This window comes from Cydia amplana, chromosome Z (genome assembly GCF_948474715.1).
Source record: "Cydia amplana chromosome Z, ilCydAmpl1.1, whole genome shotgun sequence".
Taxonomy (NCBI): Eukaryota; Metazoa; Arthropoda; class Insecta; order Lepidoptera; family Tortricidae; genus Cydia; species Cydia amplana.
Window position 1 is genome coordinate 27,572,199 of NC_086096.1, and position 14,670 is coordinate 27,586,868.

At 39.8% G+C, this 14,670-nt stretch overlaps 1 protein-coding gene across 1 annotated transcript; it reads right to left on the reverse strand.

The window, feature by feature from the left end:
• Positions 1 to 1,408: 1,408 nt before the first annotated feature.
• LOC134661652 (methylcrotonoyl-CoA carboxylase subunit alpha, mitochondrial) lies at positions 1,409 to 14,394 on the reverse strand. The gene is made up of 14 exons (XM_063517799.1): positions 14,177 to 14,394; positions 13,906 to 14,104; positions 13,039 to 13,256; positions 12,569 to 12,716; positions 12,335 to 12,472; positions 11,860 to 11,955; positions 10,543 to 10,726; positions 9,435 to 9,625; positions 8,077 to 8,208; positions 6,741 to 6,911; positions 6,300 to 6,420; positions 5,521 to 5,711; positions 2,402 to 2,533; positions 1,409 to 1,618 (listed from the first exon to the last, which is right to left on the reverse strand). Exons 1-14 carry the CDS (start codon positions 14,206 to 14,208, stop codon positions 1,448 to 1,450), a joined length of 2,124 nt encoding a protein of 707 aa, XP_063373869.1. The 5' UTR covers positions 14,209 to 14,394; the 3' UTR covers positions 1,409 to 1,447.
• Positions 14,395 to 14,670: the final 276 nt, after the last annotated feature.

Sequence of the window (14,670 nt, forward strand, 5' to 3'; positions counted from 1 at the left end):
TTATTAATATCTGACTATTTGCCATTTAGATTTAAAATTTTGTTCTTTTAGTTAAGTTTTGAAGGAGGAAACAGTTCAGTACGAAACCTGATAATATGAAATATTTACGCAGGATTTTTCGCTACAGTTGCAGTTGTCCTTATCGCAATAATTCTCAAATCTGAGATGGAGCTCAGCCCCTTCTATCCTCTTAAGATTATTTATACAGTAAGTCAAACTTTGGGCATCCGGGTAGCTTTTAAAAAAGAAGTTAGAAGAAATATGGCATGCTACAATTAAAATTAACACAACAACAGAAACTAGTTGGTGGACAAATCATTCAGAAATATTTTTTTCTTATATTTTTGTATTATCAACATTTTTTAATTAAGCAGTAGTAATAAGTCAGTTTTTTCTTCATAATAATTGTTCGGACACTTCATATTAAGTAAATGAGCGGAAGGAAGTTTCACCGCCTCTGTTTTACCACGATGTCAATTGTCACCTGCCGCGCATTGCTTGTCCAACAAGTAAACAAAATTAAATATTGACGCTAAGTACCGGCGTTACTAGCACATGCACTGCCCGCTCGTAACTTTTGCTCAGATGCCTGACTATAGGTAGCCATAGATAACAACAGGCTACGCCAAGGAGCCCACCTAGCAGGCGCACATAATTATAATCTTACATAAGTATAATCGGAGAAGTCGTTTAAACATTTTAATTTTTTTACGTTATTTATGTTTTGACGAGATTAGAACCAGCAAAAGCCACTGTGCCCAGCTTTGAAATTTAATCTAAAAAAAAGGGGCCAAGTGCGAGTCTGACTCGCCCATGAAGGGTTCCGTATTTAGGCGATTTATGACGTATAAAAAAAACTACTTACTAGATCTCGTTCAAACCAATTTTCGGTGGAAGTTTACATGGTAATGTACATCATATATTTTTTTTAGTTTTATCATTCTCTTATTTTAGAAGTTACAGGGGGGGGGGGACACATTTTACCACTTTGGAAGTGTCTCTCGCGCAAACTATTCAGTTTAGAAAAAAATGATATCAGAAACCTCAATATCATTTTTGAAGACCTATCCATAGATACCCCACACGTATGGGTTTGATGAAAAAAAAATTTTTGAGTTTCAGTTCAAAGTATGGGGAACCCCAAAAATTTATTGTTTTTTTTCTATTTTTGTGTGAAAATCTTAATGCGGTTCACAGAATACATCTACTTACCAAGTTTCAACAGTATAGTTCTTATAGTTTCGGAGAAAAGTGGCTGTGACATACGGACGGACAGACAGACGGACAGACAGACAGACAGACAGACATGACGAATCTATAAGGGTTCCGTTTTTTGCCATTTGGCTACGGAACCCTAATGATGCAAGTCATCTGAAAGGCTAAAGACCCGGAAACGGACAGGAAATAGTGTCAGGTGACAATAGTCAGCTAGGTAGGTGGATGTGATTCAGTTGGTCTTGGTTGTGTCGGGTTGGAGCAGCACGACCTCGGCGCCCTTGCCGACCGGGTCGCCGGGCCGCGCGGCCGCCAGCCCCGCCACCACGCCGCCGCGGCTCGCCCGCACCACGTACTCCATCTTCATCGCGATCACCACGAACAGCGGCTGCCCTTTCACCACCTACAATAGTATGGCCCATGTTTAAAATATAACCGCACCCCAGTGATACCTATAGGTTTTTGGCATTGACAATCCAACCTCTAGACTGAGCTTAGGCCAATTCTTTCATGAAACCGATGCTGCCAAAAATACGGGGGTGCGGGGGGACAAGGTGAGCGAATCCCGTGATTGGTCCGTTCAAAGACACGGACCTATCACGGCACGGGATTGACTCGAAGATGGAGTAACGCTACCCTATGTGTGGCAGAGGGGGTAGCGCGACTATGCTATGTCTAGAGGTTGGATTGTCTGTGGTTTTTGGACATGTTCTGTTACTCGGAATTGAGCTCGGTTGATTCTTAAAGGTGAATAAACTATCCCAAAATATAGTTATTATCACCACACCAGCTGGTAAAGGCTGTCTTGGTTGTTCAAAAACTGATAAGATAGTTTTATTCAGCATTTTATTCACATGTGTGGCAGAGTAATAAAATGCGAATTTTGAATTTTGTTGTTTGCTGGTAGAATTCACTTTTAAATGATGATTTGAATGGTAAATATTTAATAACATTCATTTTGAATCGATGTGATTTGATTTTGTTTGATATTTTACAGTTAGTATTTTCCTTGTGTAATATATTCCCTGTAAAATATCAAACAAAATCAAATCACATTGATTTTGTTTGATATTTTACAGTTAGTATTTTCCTTGTGTTGGTGTGGTGAAAAATTTTTTGTCACTCTGTGGCAAAGTTTGTTTAACCCTCGTGCCTTGAAACCTAGTGTGAACTGGGAGCGGCTTACCTTATCGCCTTGATTGACTAGTATTCTCTCCAGCACGCCGGGCGTGGGCGAGCAGGCGCTGTCTGAAGACGCCTCCGAGGCCCCGGCGCCGCCGTACCTAGCCCGAGGGACCAAGGCTATCGATTGACCCTCCTGTGGAAAGACATAGGGTTACTTAACTTATAATATTAGGTCCTTACATATGAAATTGGCGTTTCATATGGCAGAAATGAAAACGATTTTTTTTATGAAACTATTTTTTTATTTAGTCAAAGTATGTACCATGGCTATCTATGCACTTTTGCCATCTCGAAGGTAGTTCATTGATTCCTTTACTAAAAAAAGTGTGTGAGCGAGAATCAATAAAATCTTTGAAGGCCGTTTGGACAGCCTCGTGAGAATTGAATTTTTTTCCTTGCATGAAGTTGTCCAAATTCCGAAAAAAATGGTAATCAGTTGGAGCAAGGTCCGGGGAGTATGGTGGGTGTCGAAGACATTCCAGTCGCAGCTCCCTTAGTTTTGCGGCCGTCAAACGTGCCGTATGTGGTCGAGCATTGTCCTGAAGCAGCAGTGGGCTAGATCGATTGACCAGTCTGGGTTGTTTAATGGCTAGCTTTTCCATCATCGTTTGCAATTGTTGACAATACACATCAGCCGTGATTGTTTGCCCAGATCTTAAGAAACTGTAATGGATGACACCGGCACTAGTCCACCAGACACTTACCAGTACCTTTTTCTGAGTCAACTTTCGTTTCGGGCAGAATTTGGCTGGTTCACCTGGGTTCAGCCATTGTGAAGAACGTTTCCGGTTATCGTACAGGATCCATTTTTCATCACAAGTAACGAAACGATTCAAAATGCCTTCATTATTGTGCCGGTTGAGAAGTGAAACGCAACACTCGACGCGTGTTTCTTTGTTTGCGTCGCTCAATTCATGCGGTACCCATTTTTCAAGTTTTTTCACTTTTCCAATTTGTTTCAAGTGAATCAAAATGGTTTTATCACTCACACCGAAGCCTGCCGCTAACTCTGACGTGGTTTGCGATGGATCTGCTTCCACAATTGCTTTTAATTCTTCGTTATCAACTTCTGTCTCCGGCCGTCCACGGGGCTTGTTCTGAAGGTCAAAATTTCCAGAACGGAAACGTTGGAACCAATAACGTACCGTATTTTCTTTTGCAGTAGCTTCCCCATACGCATTGTTAATCCTACGAGCCGTTTCTGCAGCACTAGTGCCGAGGTGAAACTCATATTCGTAAATATAGCGATATTTTAAGTTCTCCATATTGTGAACAGAACGATGTGAAAGAAAAACAAATGACGCGATAACAAATAAATTTCGTAATTCGAACACAGAAATACATGGTCTTAAATTTGAAATAAATTTGAATTTGGAATTCCTAGCCGAACGCCACATATTTTGAACCAAAGTTGCCAGTTCGCCAAACGCCAATTTCATATGTAAGGACCATTGATATAGTATAAAGAACTGGATACCCAATCAGCCGCCAAAAATGGCCCCACAAAAGTGATGTCAAAACAGATCATGCATTACTTTTTCGTTTAGTCTTGTTTGAAACGCTCAAATGTGAAGTTGTCAACAATTACGAAATGTGCCGTTAAAATATGTAAAAATAACAATGATAAAACAAGGAAAAAGGATGGAATGTATTTTTTTCGGTTAGTTCTTTGGATAGCATTACATAATTTATGTAATCTGGTGGTAATTTTATGGTTTTGAATAAATTAATTTGTTAGTACCAAAGAAGGGATGTTAAGGAACAAAAATCTAATGAGTCGATGTGAGGTCAATATTTTTTTATATTTTTATATGGAATTCATAAGAAATAATATTATGTTTAAATTCAAGATTTCCAAGAAAACCTATGCGACGTGCAAAGTGGACTGCTATTTAATTATAGCAAGAGATAGGGGTGATGCAGTTTTAAACAAGGCAAAACGGCACTTGTGTGTTCGGCCCATTTCCCTGTTTCCGACATATACACCACCAATAAGGGCTTATATCGACTAACTGTAAATGCTAAACCTGTCGGAACACAGTGACAACCACAGGATTTTTTTTATAAAGTATAGGTAGACTTTATAAAAAAAATCCAATCAGTATCTAAATGTCCCCGTGCACCCGCGCTATGAGTAAATGTAGATCTTAAATACACAGTTATTTAATAAGTAGAATTTATTTCAAGGAAATTAGTATTTAAAGACGTACGAATTAAAAATTTGATTTGTTTGAATTTGAACCACAAATTAATTTTATTTGAGCTCCCGATTATATTAAATTTGTTTTATTTATTACTTCAATTGGTTTTCCTGTACAGTAATACATATTAAAGTGTACCAAAGTGACTCCATTCGTTCATTATTCTCGTTTGACGTTGTTTGACGTAAATACGTTACGTTTAGTGCCATCGGACTAAATTTTTTAACAGTGTTGGTACTTATGTTTGCAAATTTGACACTTAATGCTTACGACATTAAGCTCTTTTCTGTACGAAACATTTATCTTGACTCAAAATTTACGTAAGCGTTTTTATCATCAATGCAAATGGTGCGAAACGTCATTGGGATCCACATTTCTTGACGTTTTTGTTCTGCTTTGTGTGTCTATTTCTTTTATATTAAGTCAGTGGTAAGGACCTAATATACGCTCCTTGAGATTCATAGTGGCACTTTGACTAACTATATTTAAATATTGACGTTAAAGTTGAATTTGAGGCACTAATGAATTTGTAGGTATAACGCCACTATGTTATAGGTATTAAGAAAACGTGTGAAAGAAACAAGAAAAATATTAAATTTACATACGTCTCACGGTAGCTACGGCTACGCCCCTCTCCGACTCACACTAACAACAACAGGAATTTTACCTTAATCGTAGAAATCGATGGCCGCCCTTAACGGTGGTGAACTGTGTACCGCGCTCGTTACGTTACAGCCCTAAAGATCTCCGCCTCACTCTAACAATAGCAGAGAATTTAATTGGTCATGTCTATGAGGACCTGCTCATTCACCAGTAGGTTGACTCTGGTCGCCCACGACCGTGGTAAGTCTCGCATCGTGCACGCACTCACTCAACCATGCCTGTCCCCGTCTCACTCTAACAGCAGCAGACGGTTCACCTCGTCATAGACGTGGAGCTGGTCCTCGAACGCCAGCAGGCCGACGGTGGCGCGCCGCCCCCCCACGACGCTGGTGAGCCGAGCGCCGCGCTCGCTCTCGCTCAGCCACGCTTCGGCCTCCTCCCATTCTCCGTCTCCCACTTTCACCCGGTACCGTTTCGGGCCTACGTGTTCTACTGCTACTGGGATATCTGAAACGACTCCAATGATTAGTTGGTATTTTTTATAGGCAGTAAGAGGTTCCGCACGAGTTGTGTTTTAACCTAATTATATATTTAAACCAATAGAGCAGTGTTTATGTGTGTGTGTGTGTGTAATAATTAAAAACATCTATTCAACAGGATTGCTGCAATAACGTCAACATTGTTAGCCTATAAATGCTAAGGGTTATTAATTATTTATTATTTAGGTAATATGTAGTTAGATATCTTTGTATATTCGTTAGGTGCACGACTGGTGCTGCCCTCATTTTGTCGGCTTTACTACGTTAAATTATATGTTTGTTGCAATGGCTGCCGCTAACATTAATGTTTGACATTGCATAAGATTGTGTTTGTGACAATCAGTGTCACTTCTCCCCAATAGGTACCGTCTTTTACCATAAGGGCACACGGGGCCCGTGCCAAGGGCCCCCATCCTCAGGAGGCCCCGAAGGACAGACAGTAAAAGTGTATTGGATTACCCGTAATAAATAGAAGATCACAGTAGAAAAATGTTACTTTAATTCGATTCCTTTTTAATCTGACCAAACTAGTTTTTTCCTTAATACAATGACATACCTTTGCCGTCTAGCTTTAGAGAAATCGTTTTTCGAAGTTGATAGTTCGGTCGCCACGCACTCGGCGAAACGTCGATTCCATTATTTGTCTTACTCGTGCTTGCTTTTTGGGACATAAGCACCTAAAACATTACAAGTGATAAGAAATGATAATGATCGAGACTATTAACTCAATCCAGTTTAATTATTTAAGCAAAATCAATTACATTTGAAGCTAGTTCGGCCAAGTCGGCCATACTTCTTTATTCTAAATTAGGTAGGTACTATAATAAAACATAGGATATGAGGCTATGAATAGTAGTGCTCATATCTAATAGCGTGGTGAAATAAGGCAACACTTTGACACACACATAGGGTACTCCATAAATTTGGGTCCAGAGACGGCTTGGAGTATGATGTGACATATCTACCCTGTATGTATGTACGTTACAACAGTACTGACATGTGCGAGCGCGGCGCTGCGTGCCGTGGCCTGCAGGCGGGCGGGCGCGGGCGCGGCGAGCAGGCGCGCCGCGTGCTGCGGGATGAAGGCGGTGTGCACGTCGCCCGCCACGAACGCGGGGTCGCCCGCCAGCCGCAGCAGGAAGTTCACGTTCGTCTCCAGACCCGCCACCTGACACAATAGGGATGATGACACATGTTGAATTTTATATCAGTAAAATATATAGCAAACGAGCAATTTATCACAATAATGTGGATAATAAAATAAAATACGGAAATGTTACAAAAATACAGGACCAGAAAGTTTCAAAATTTTAGTTTTTTTTTTAACTTCCAAAAACGATAAAAGTAAGGATCCCATTCGATTCCTTACATTTTATCCAAAAAATATTGTATAGCAACTATATATATGTATACATACATAAACGCAATATTTCACGGACAAAAAAGCAATTTTCTTGTTTTGTCCATACTACAAGATGGGATCTCAGTGACCTTGACGTCACGTTCACTTATCCTTTTGTGAGGGGTGTTTCGCGAGTGAAGTGCGACTGTCGGACTTTGCCTATAATTACTGACTTTTGTTTTGCTTTAATGAAATAGGTCCCATATAAACATTTGATCCTAAAAACAAACCCGATCGATTGATACCATAAATGAAAATTAGTCATGTAGCCTATACTATTATATCATATTTATAATATAGCTAAACACAGGTGATTTTACGGAATCGTATCCTCAATCGACTGTTACACAATGGGCTCGCAGACCATTAAATTGATATAAAAAAAAACTTTGGTTTGAAATGTTTTCTACTTGCTCATCGTCATCAAATCAGGGTCTAATTACGCGATCCTGGAGAAGTCGAGGGAGCTCTTCCAATATTATAGACATCACTACAGTAATTTGGGTATTTTTAATAGTAACTCGGATCGTGCACTTACTCCAGGAAAGCACGTTTGGGCGAAGTAGAACTGCTTAGTAACACCACAAAATGATGGCAATTGGAATGTTAAATATACTTGGTCAACCAGATCTTGACAGTAGAAAAAGGCGGCAAATTTAAAAATGTAGGCGCGAAAGGATATCGTCCCATAGAAAATTTGAATTTCGCGCCTTTTTTACTGACAAGATTTGGTTGACCAGTTATAAACTGTTTTATGAAGTTTTTTTTATTAAGGTTGCGAAGTTTGGTTAGCTACCGAAAGCCCGGTTTACGTTCTGTTTGAGAGGAAGTAAGCCTGTTTACAGGCATCACCATCTTATATGTACCTATATAGGGTTCACACACACCTGCTAGATCATCCTATACCACCCGTCTCTAGAAAATAACGAACCTGATACTCGGAGAGCTTGGCCCTCGTCTTGGCGAGCGCCTCGCTGCGGTCGCGGCCCCACACCACCAGCTTGGCTATCATGGGGTCGTAGTGCACTGACACCTCCGCGCCTTCTCGCACGCCAGTTTCTACCTGTAACAACCATGTACTAAATGTTACTAAGCGTTGTTGAAAGCCTTTAAAATTAATCTCGTAAAGCCCAATGTGCATTACAATGTACACTCCATTTTAATTTAATTAAAACCAATCATAAACCAGATAAACAAAAAAAAAAATATCTAAATTTTGTATGGTTACGAGGTTAAATGATGAAACAAATTGTGGACAGGATGGTTTATAATCGTTAATAAGAAAAGCGGCAGTACATTGCTTGAGTCACGCAAAAGAGAGTGCAAAATGGGCGCCTGTGAGTGCGGTTAGTCAGCACACGTATAGTGTAAATCTTTTGAACTGAGCTAGTTTACTCAAAGAGTCTCTCAAGAATACAATACCACTGAGTGGTAAACCACCAATTAGGATAACTACCTCGTAGTAAAAGCAGATTATAAACGCCTTGAAATATTATTATAGATTAACGACTCTATTTCTTAAACAATAGACTACAAAATCAAAATACACTACATAAATAATGGCTAACATAACTATTTTTGCATTTTGCACCAGACTACTTCCCGGTCGTGGCTAAGGTGGATATGACTTTACCAAAGATTGAATATGATATTATCTTTTTACACCATTTTAAACTGGTCGGCGCCTACGAGAACAAAAGCAGATAATTGGATTGTAATAAAACAATGCCATTGTTAGTACAGGTAGTGAACAAGCTCAGTTCAAAAAAAAACTATACCCGGCTATAACTTTCAATCCGGAGGTCGCGGGTTCAAATCCTGGCTCGTACCAATGAGTTTTTCGGAACTTATGTACGAAATATCATTTGATATTTACCACTAGCTTTTCGGTGAAGGAAAACATCGTGAGGAAACCTGCATACATCTGCGAAGAAATTCAAAGGTGTATGTGAAGTCCCCAATCCGCATTGGGCTAGCGTGGGGACTATAGCCCAAGCCCTCTCGCTAGACATAGCATAGTCGCGCTACCCCCTCTGCCACACATACGGTAGCGTTACTCCATCTTCGAGTCAATCCCGTGCCGTGATTGGTCCGTGTCTTTGAACGGACCAATCACGGCACGGGATTCGCTCACCTCGTCCCCCCGCACCCCCGTATTTTTGGCAGCATCGGTTTCATGAAAGAATTGGCCTAAGCTCAGTCTAGAGGTTGGATTGTCAGTGCCTCTCGCGCATGAGAGGAGGCCTGTGCCCAGCAGTGGGACGTATAAAGGCTGAATTATTATTATACCCGGCAGTGTTGCTCGGGTGTGGGCTGCACTAGGCGGTGCAGGGTGCCCGCGCGAGGCAGGAAGCCCGCGCCCGGCTCCTCGGCGTACACGCGGCACTCCACGGCGTGTCCGCGCCGCCGCACCTCCGCCTGTGTCAGAGGCAGGGGCTCGCCTGCCGCCACCCGGAGCTGCCATTCCACAAGATCAGTGCCTTAGAATAAATGTTTACTCGTTAAAACATATAAATTTCAATGGCTTCTGGTGACCAGAGGGCTGGCCAATATTTTGCCCAGCGGATCAGCATTGCCATCCAGCGGGGCAATGCGGCCAGCCTTCTGGGTACCCTACCGAGCGACCACGACCTAGGCCAAATTTTTTATTTATAAGGTTTTATTTTAAGTGTTTTTATTAGTTTATTTTCTTTGTCTGTGATTACGAATAAACTTAAATTTCAATTACATTCAGGTAAAATATAAGGTTTAATTAACTTACAATGTCCATTAGAGGGGTTAAGTTAAATGCTGGCCTGTTACATTCGTGCTGCGGCCGTGTTTTTCTAGGGGGGATTTGTGCCATAGAGGTTAAATTGCTGTCCCGCTCGCATAGTGTCATTGGCCGGCGGCATCATGGGCGGGACATCAATATAAATAATATAATATGGTATGTTCCTACTATAGTTCGTTTTTTCTAGCATTAGAAAGAACTTGCAAGAAGGTAAGCGATCTTGACATGTCTTTTAATTGAAAAACGCTTATTAAAAATCAAAAACTATTACTTATGAAAGCAGAGGAATATAAATGATCGGCTTAAATTCATAATTGTTACATATTTGCCGTAACTTATTTTTAAAATGAGTTTTTCAATTAAAAGACACATCAAGATTGTTTACCTTATTTCTAATGCTAAAAAAAACGAACTATAGTCAAATATGTTTCTTTTTTAGAACTGTCAAAACGATTTGCTAATAAGGAGTTTATATACCTAAAACATTACATCGTGACGTCACGGTCACAGCTGCAGAATCATAAGCTTAGAATCCTTCATTAAATGATTGTTTCGATAAGTTTCAATTCTATTTAAAAACTGGATATCTATGTAAAATGCGTTATAAGTATTGTGTATTCGCACCAGTGATCATCTCAGTGATAGGGTGCTCGACCTGCAGGCGGGTGTTCATCTCCATGAAGTGGAAGTGGTGCGTGGCGCGGTGCAGGATGAACTCCACGGTGCCGGCGCCCACGTAGCTGACGGCCAGCGCGGCGCGCACCGCCGCCTCGCCCAGCGCCGAGCGCGTCTGCTCCGACAGACCCGGCTGAAATCAGAACAACACCATACGGATATGTTCACTGTATTTAAATCACACTGCACGAAACCAAGCACTAGATAATTAACATAGTTTGTCAAACCAATTTGTCAGTAAATAAGAACCAAAATAACTATACTCATATTACTCATCCTTTTCTTTTGGGTGCTAGTACTAGTGTAAGACAAAGATTCTCTCTGTCTATGTTTGAAATGAGACAGTCCTTTGACAAACTATAAATTTTAAATTGATTTATTTAAAATAATTAAAAAGACAAACATTAAAAACAAATAAATTAGCAATAAACTTAACTATAAATAAAACTAAACCTAAACTAACACAAAAAAACTATTCGAACAACCCACGTCGCAACTCTCCCGACGCAAAGGTGCCCATCACGCTTGCTGCGTTTCCGCGTTGGACCGCGATGGACAACCTCTCCTGCAGGCGACGACCCCGCTCCTCGAGTCTAGAAGTCTCCACAGCAAGGGGAAGGAACAAGTAGTTTGTTAGCCCCGAGTACGTGTACCTCTTTAGGGACGCCGCCTGCTCAGCGGCTGCTCCTGCTGACCGCACGGTGACTGTGCTGACGGAGGTGGCGTCCCACAAAAGGCACTTACCACTCTCCCACGGCACCAGAGTCAAAAACCGTCCGGCTGTCTGACCGACTAAGACCCAGCGGCTCCAGCACACACGGGACGTTGGCTGACACCAGCGCCCTTCGAACAATGTCATTCAACGCGTGGTGCCGTGGGAACTTTCCCGCGCACTGGCAACAGCTCAAAGCATGGTGCCCGTTGCTCTCCACCATGAACCCGCAGATGTGGTTGACAAACATCGCAGCCGGAAAGCAACGGCCACCCGCTACGAGTCATTGTCGAGCAGGGTGTCTAAGTTTGGGGAGGGAAGGGCGTGCATCTAAGCCCCATTAATTAATTGAATCAAGTGTTTTATTGCGGAAATCCATAACGCTTAACTATGTACAAAGAAACTGAATTATTCCTCGTTTAAATACTTACATAGGCCTAATATTATGCACAAAGTAAGTCTCAGGCATAATCATTTAAGGCTATGATAAAATGCGTTTTGGACCAAAATAGTTCTTTTAGTTTGTTTTTGAACAGATTGAAATGTGTACTTACCGCGGGTGCCTCTTCAATAATTTTCTGATGTCTTCTCTGAACTGAACAATCTCGTTCAAAGAGATGCACTGCGTTACCGTGCATGTCGGCGAATACCTGCATTTTATAGGCTGATATAATTAGAACCAATTTAAGAGTTTTCCAATGTTTAGACGTAATAGGGAACTATTATACACAGTATTTCGTATCTTTGTAAACATTTTATTTAGTAACAGTTGAGAGTGTAGGTCCTAAAGTACGGTGTTGCGTGAACAAAAGATTTCCTTTGTGGATGGCTCCACTTCTTAAATACATTTTAGGTACACAAAGATTAATTCTGCCAAAGGAAATCTTGTATTCAAAGAACCCCGTAGTTGACCTTTTTATGGCCTTAGCACACTCGCCTACTGATGTAAATACAATAAAAGATATAATGCATGGGTTAAATATTTTAAGAGATTTGCACCTAATAAAATGATTGTAAATAGAATCGTACTTGCACTTCAACGTGTCTAGGATCAGTGATGTATTGCTCCAGTAGCATGTTATCGTCACCAAATGATTTGAGAGATTCTCTTTTAGCCGATTCTAATTGTTGCAGGAATTCCGATTCCGTCATTGCTATACGCATTCCCTGTAATAAACGAAATAAAATCAAAAATGTGTGTTGTTTCAAATACAATTAATGCCAAACTGGTAACTTATTTGTTGAAATGAGTTTTTTTCTTACTTTGCCACCACCACCACGAACTGCTTTGATCATTATTGGGAAGCCAATCCTCTGAGCTTCAGCTTGCAGTCTTTCTATGCTTTGATCTTCGCCATGATAACCTTTAACTATAGGCACTCCTGCACTGGACATTATGGCTTTAGAAGTACTACAAAATACAATTTATGTGAATTTTTAGATCTTACTAATACTTATTAGAAACCTGAAAGTTTGTAAGTAAGAATGTATGGACTTGTAGATGTATAAAAGTTTGTGAATACATGACAAACATGACTGAGCAAATCTGGATGAAATTTGGCACCCAAATAGTTTACTATGAAAGTGAAACAGGTGTTGAAAATTTGTAGTTATAATAACTACATGTATGGATACACTTTTTTTGGAAAACATAGTTACCCAATAAAATACTAATTAAACAAAAATAAATCAGTAAATTGTGAGACAACAATTGAAATAGATAAGGTAATCACCTTTTTATGCCCATATCTCTAATAGCTGAGGTGGGGGGTCCAATAAATATGATATCTTCAGAGGCACACTGCTCACAAAACTCAACATTTTCAGAGAGGAACCCATATCCAGGATGAATGGCTTGGCTGTGAGATTTCTTGGCTACTTCAAGTATTTTATTTTTGTTCAGGTAACTTTGCGTTACAGAAGCTGGGCCAATGTTGTATGCTTCATCTGCCTGAGTAATAAACAGTGATAATTAGTAATATTTCTAATCAACATCCACATCAGTTAACCTATTAGAGATAATGGATGTTTAAACAAATTTGGTGTTTCAATAAGAGTTGGGAAGTTAATATCTATAACAAATAAAGTCAATATAGGGCTTTTCTATTTATACATTTGAACACCATTGGGGATGCTTCCAAGGAGCATAGGGACTACAAATAATAAATCCACACAAAACAGACATTAATAAGATGAGAAGGGAACCACTAAATTACATTTAAAAGAAAGTAGAGTCCGACCAAGCTAACTCGGCAGCAATTTTGAAACACAAACCAATATATCTAATCATTTAAAATATATTCTTTGAAAGTTGTTAAACTTGTAGACCTTTTTTTTAAGAATTTGTTGAATACAAATAATTTTATTTTTATTATGGTTTAGATTTGATTGACTCTAACTACATTGACTAGTTCTGAGCAACAAAAATTAAATCATAGCAAACATCATGCTTTGTTGCCGAACAGTTTTTATAATAAATCCGCCTCAAAATGTACGCATGTTATGCCGAATATTCGGCGCTTTGGCCCAAAGAGGTGCCGAATATTCGGTATTCAGCCAAAACCAAGATGCATGGCTTCTCTAAATAAAATATTAATTACCATTTCCACATGGATAGCATCTTTGTCTGCATCCGAATACACAGCCACAGTTCGGATACCCAGTTTCTTAGCTGTTCGCATAACCCGGCATGCTATTTCTCCGCGGTTAGCAATTAAAACCTTATCAATTTGCCGTAATTTTACATCAGCCTTTGTTTGGGCATTGCTTATCCGTCTGGAATTCTTCAAGCTCAATTCACTGAAAAATAATTTAATTATGAATGAAATATACTCATAAAAGATTGTAAGGTGTGTTACTTATTAATCTTACCAAATTTTATTCAATCTTTTCAAGTACGACATAATTGCTACAGTGTGGGAGCCTCAATGTGGTATGATAACGTGATAACAATTTGCCGGTCGGGCCCACCACGATGAGAGAAAGAGATAAAGCCATAAAAATTGATTAAGATTCATACGTCATCAACTCATTACGCATTTATCATTGTTATCGTACTTATCGTGTTGGAACTTTAACATAATTCAACAATTGTATTCAACGCAAAATCAACACAAAACACAAACATCTTTGACAATGACAGATAAACATTTTTTTTAATTCTGCCTTATGGACAGGCTAAGACCATAGGCCATACTGCCTCACCTCGTCTTCGGGATAAATATAGTTGGTCAAACCAAATTCTCAGTAAATAAGAACAAAAAAAACATGACAAAAACTATACTCATCCTTTTCTTTACCACCAGTGTAAGACAAAGATAGTATGATTATCTCTGTCTATGTTTGAAATGAGACAGTCCTTTGAC

What these genes read in the sequence shown, in the direction of transcription:
- LOC134661652 (XM_063517799.1), bottom strand. Translation starts at nt 14,208, where the DNA reads ATGTCGTACTTGAAAAGATTGAATAAAATTTG. An exon ending in AGAGATATGGGCATAAAAAG is followed by an intron (nt 12,717 to 13,038) that starts GTGATTACCTTA and finishes TGTATTTTGTAG; the next exon opens with TACTTCTAAAGCCATAATGT. An exon ending in GCAGCGCCGCGCTCGCACAT is followed by an intron (nt 6,421 to 6,740) that starts GTCAGTACTGTT and finishes GTAATGTTTTAG; the next exon opens with GTGCTTATGTCCCAAAAAGC.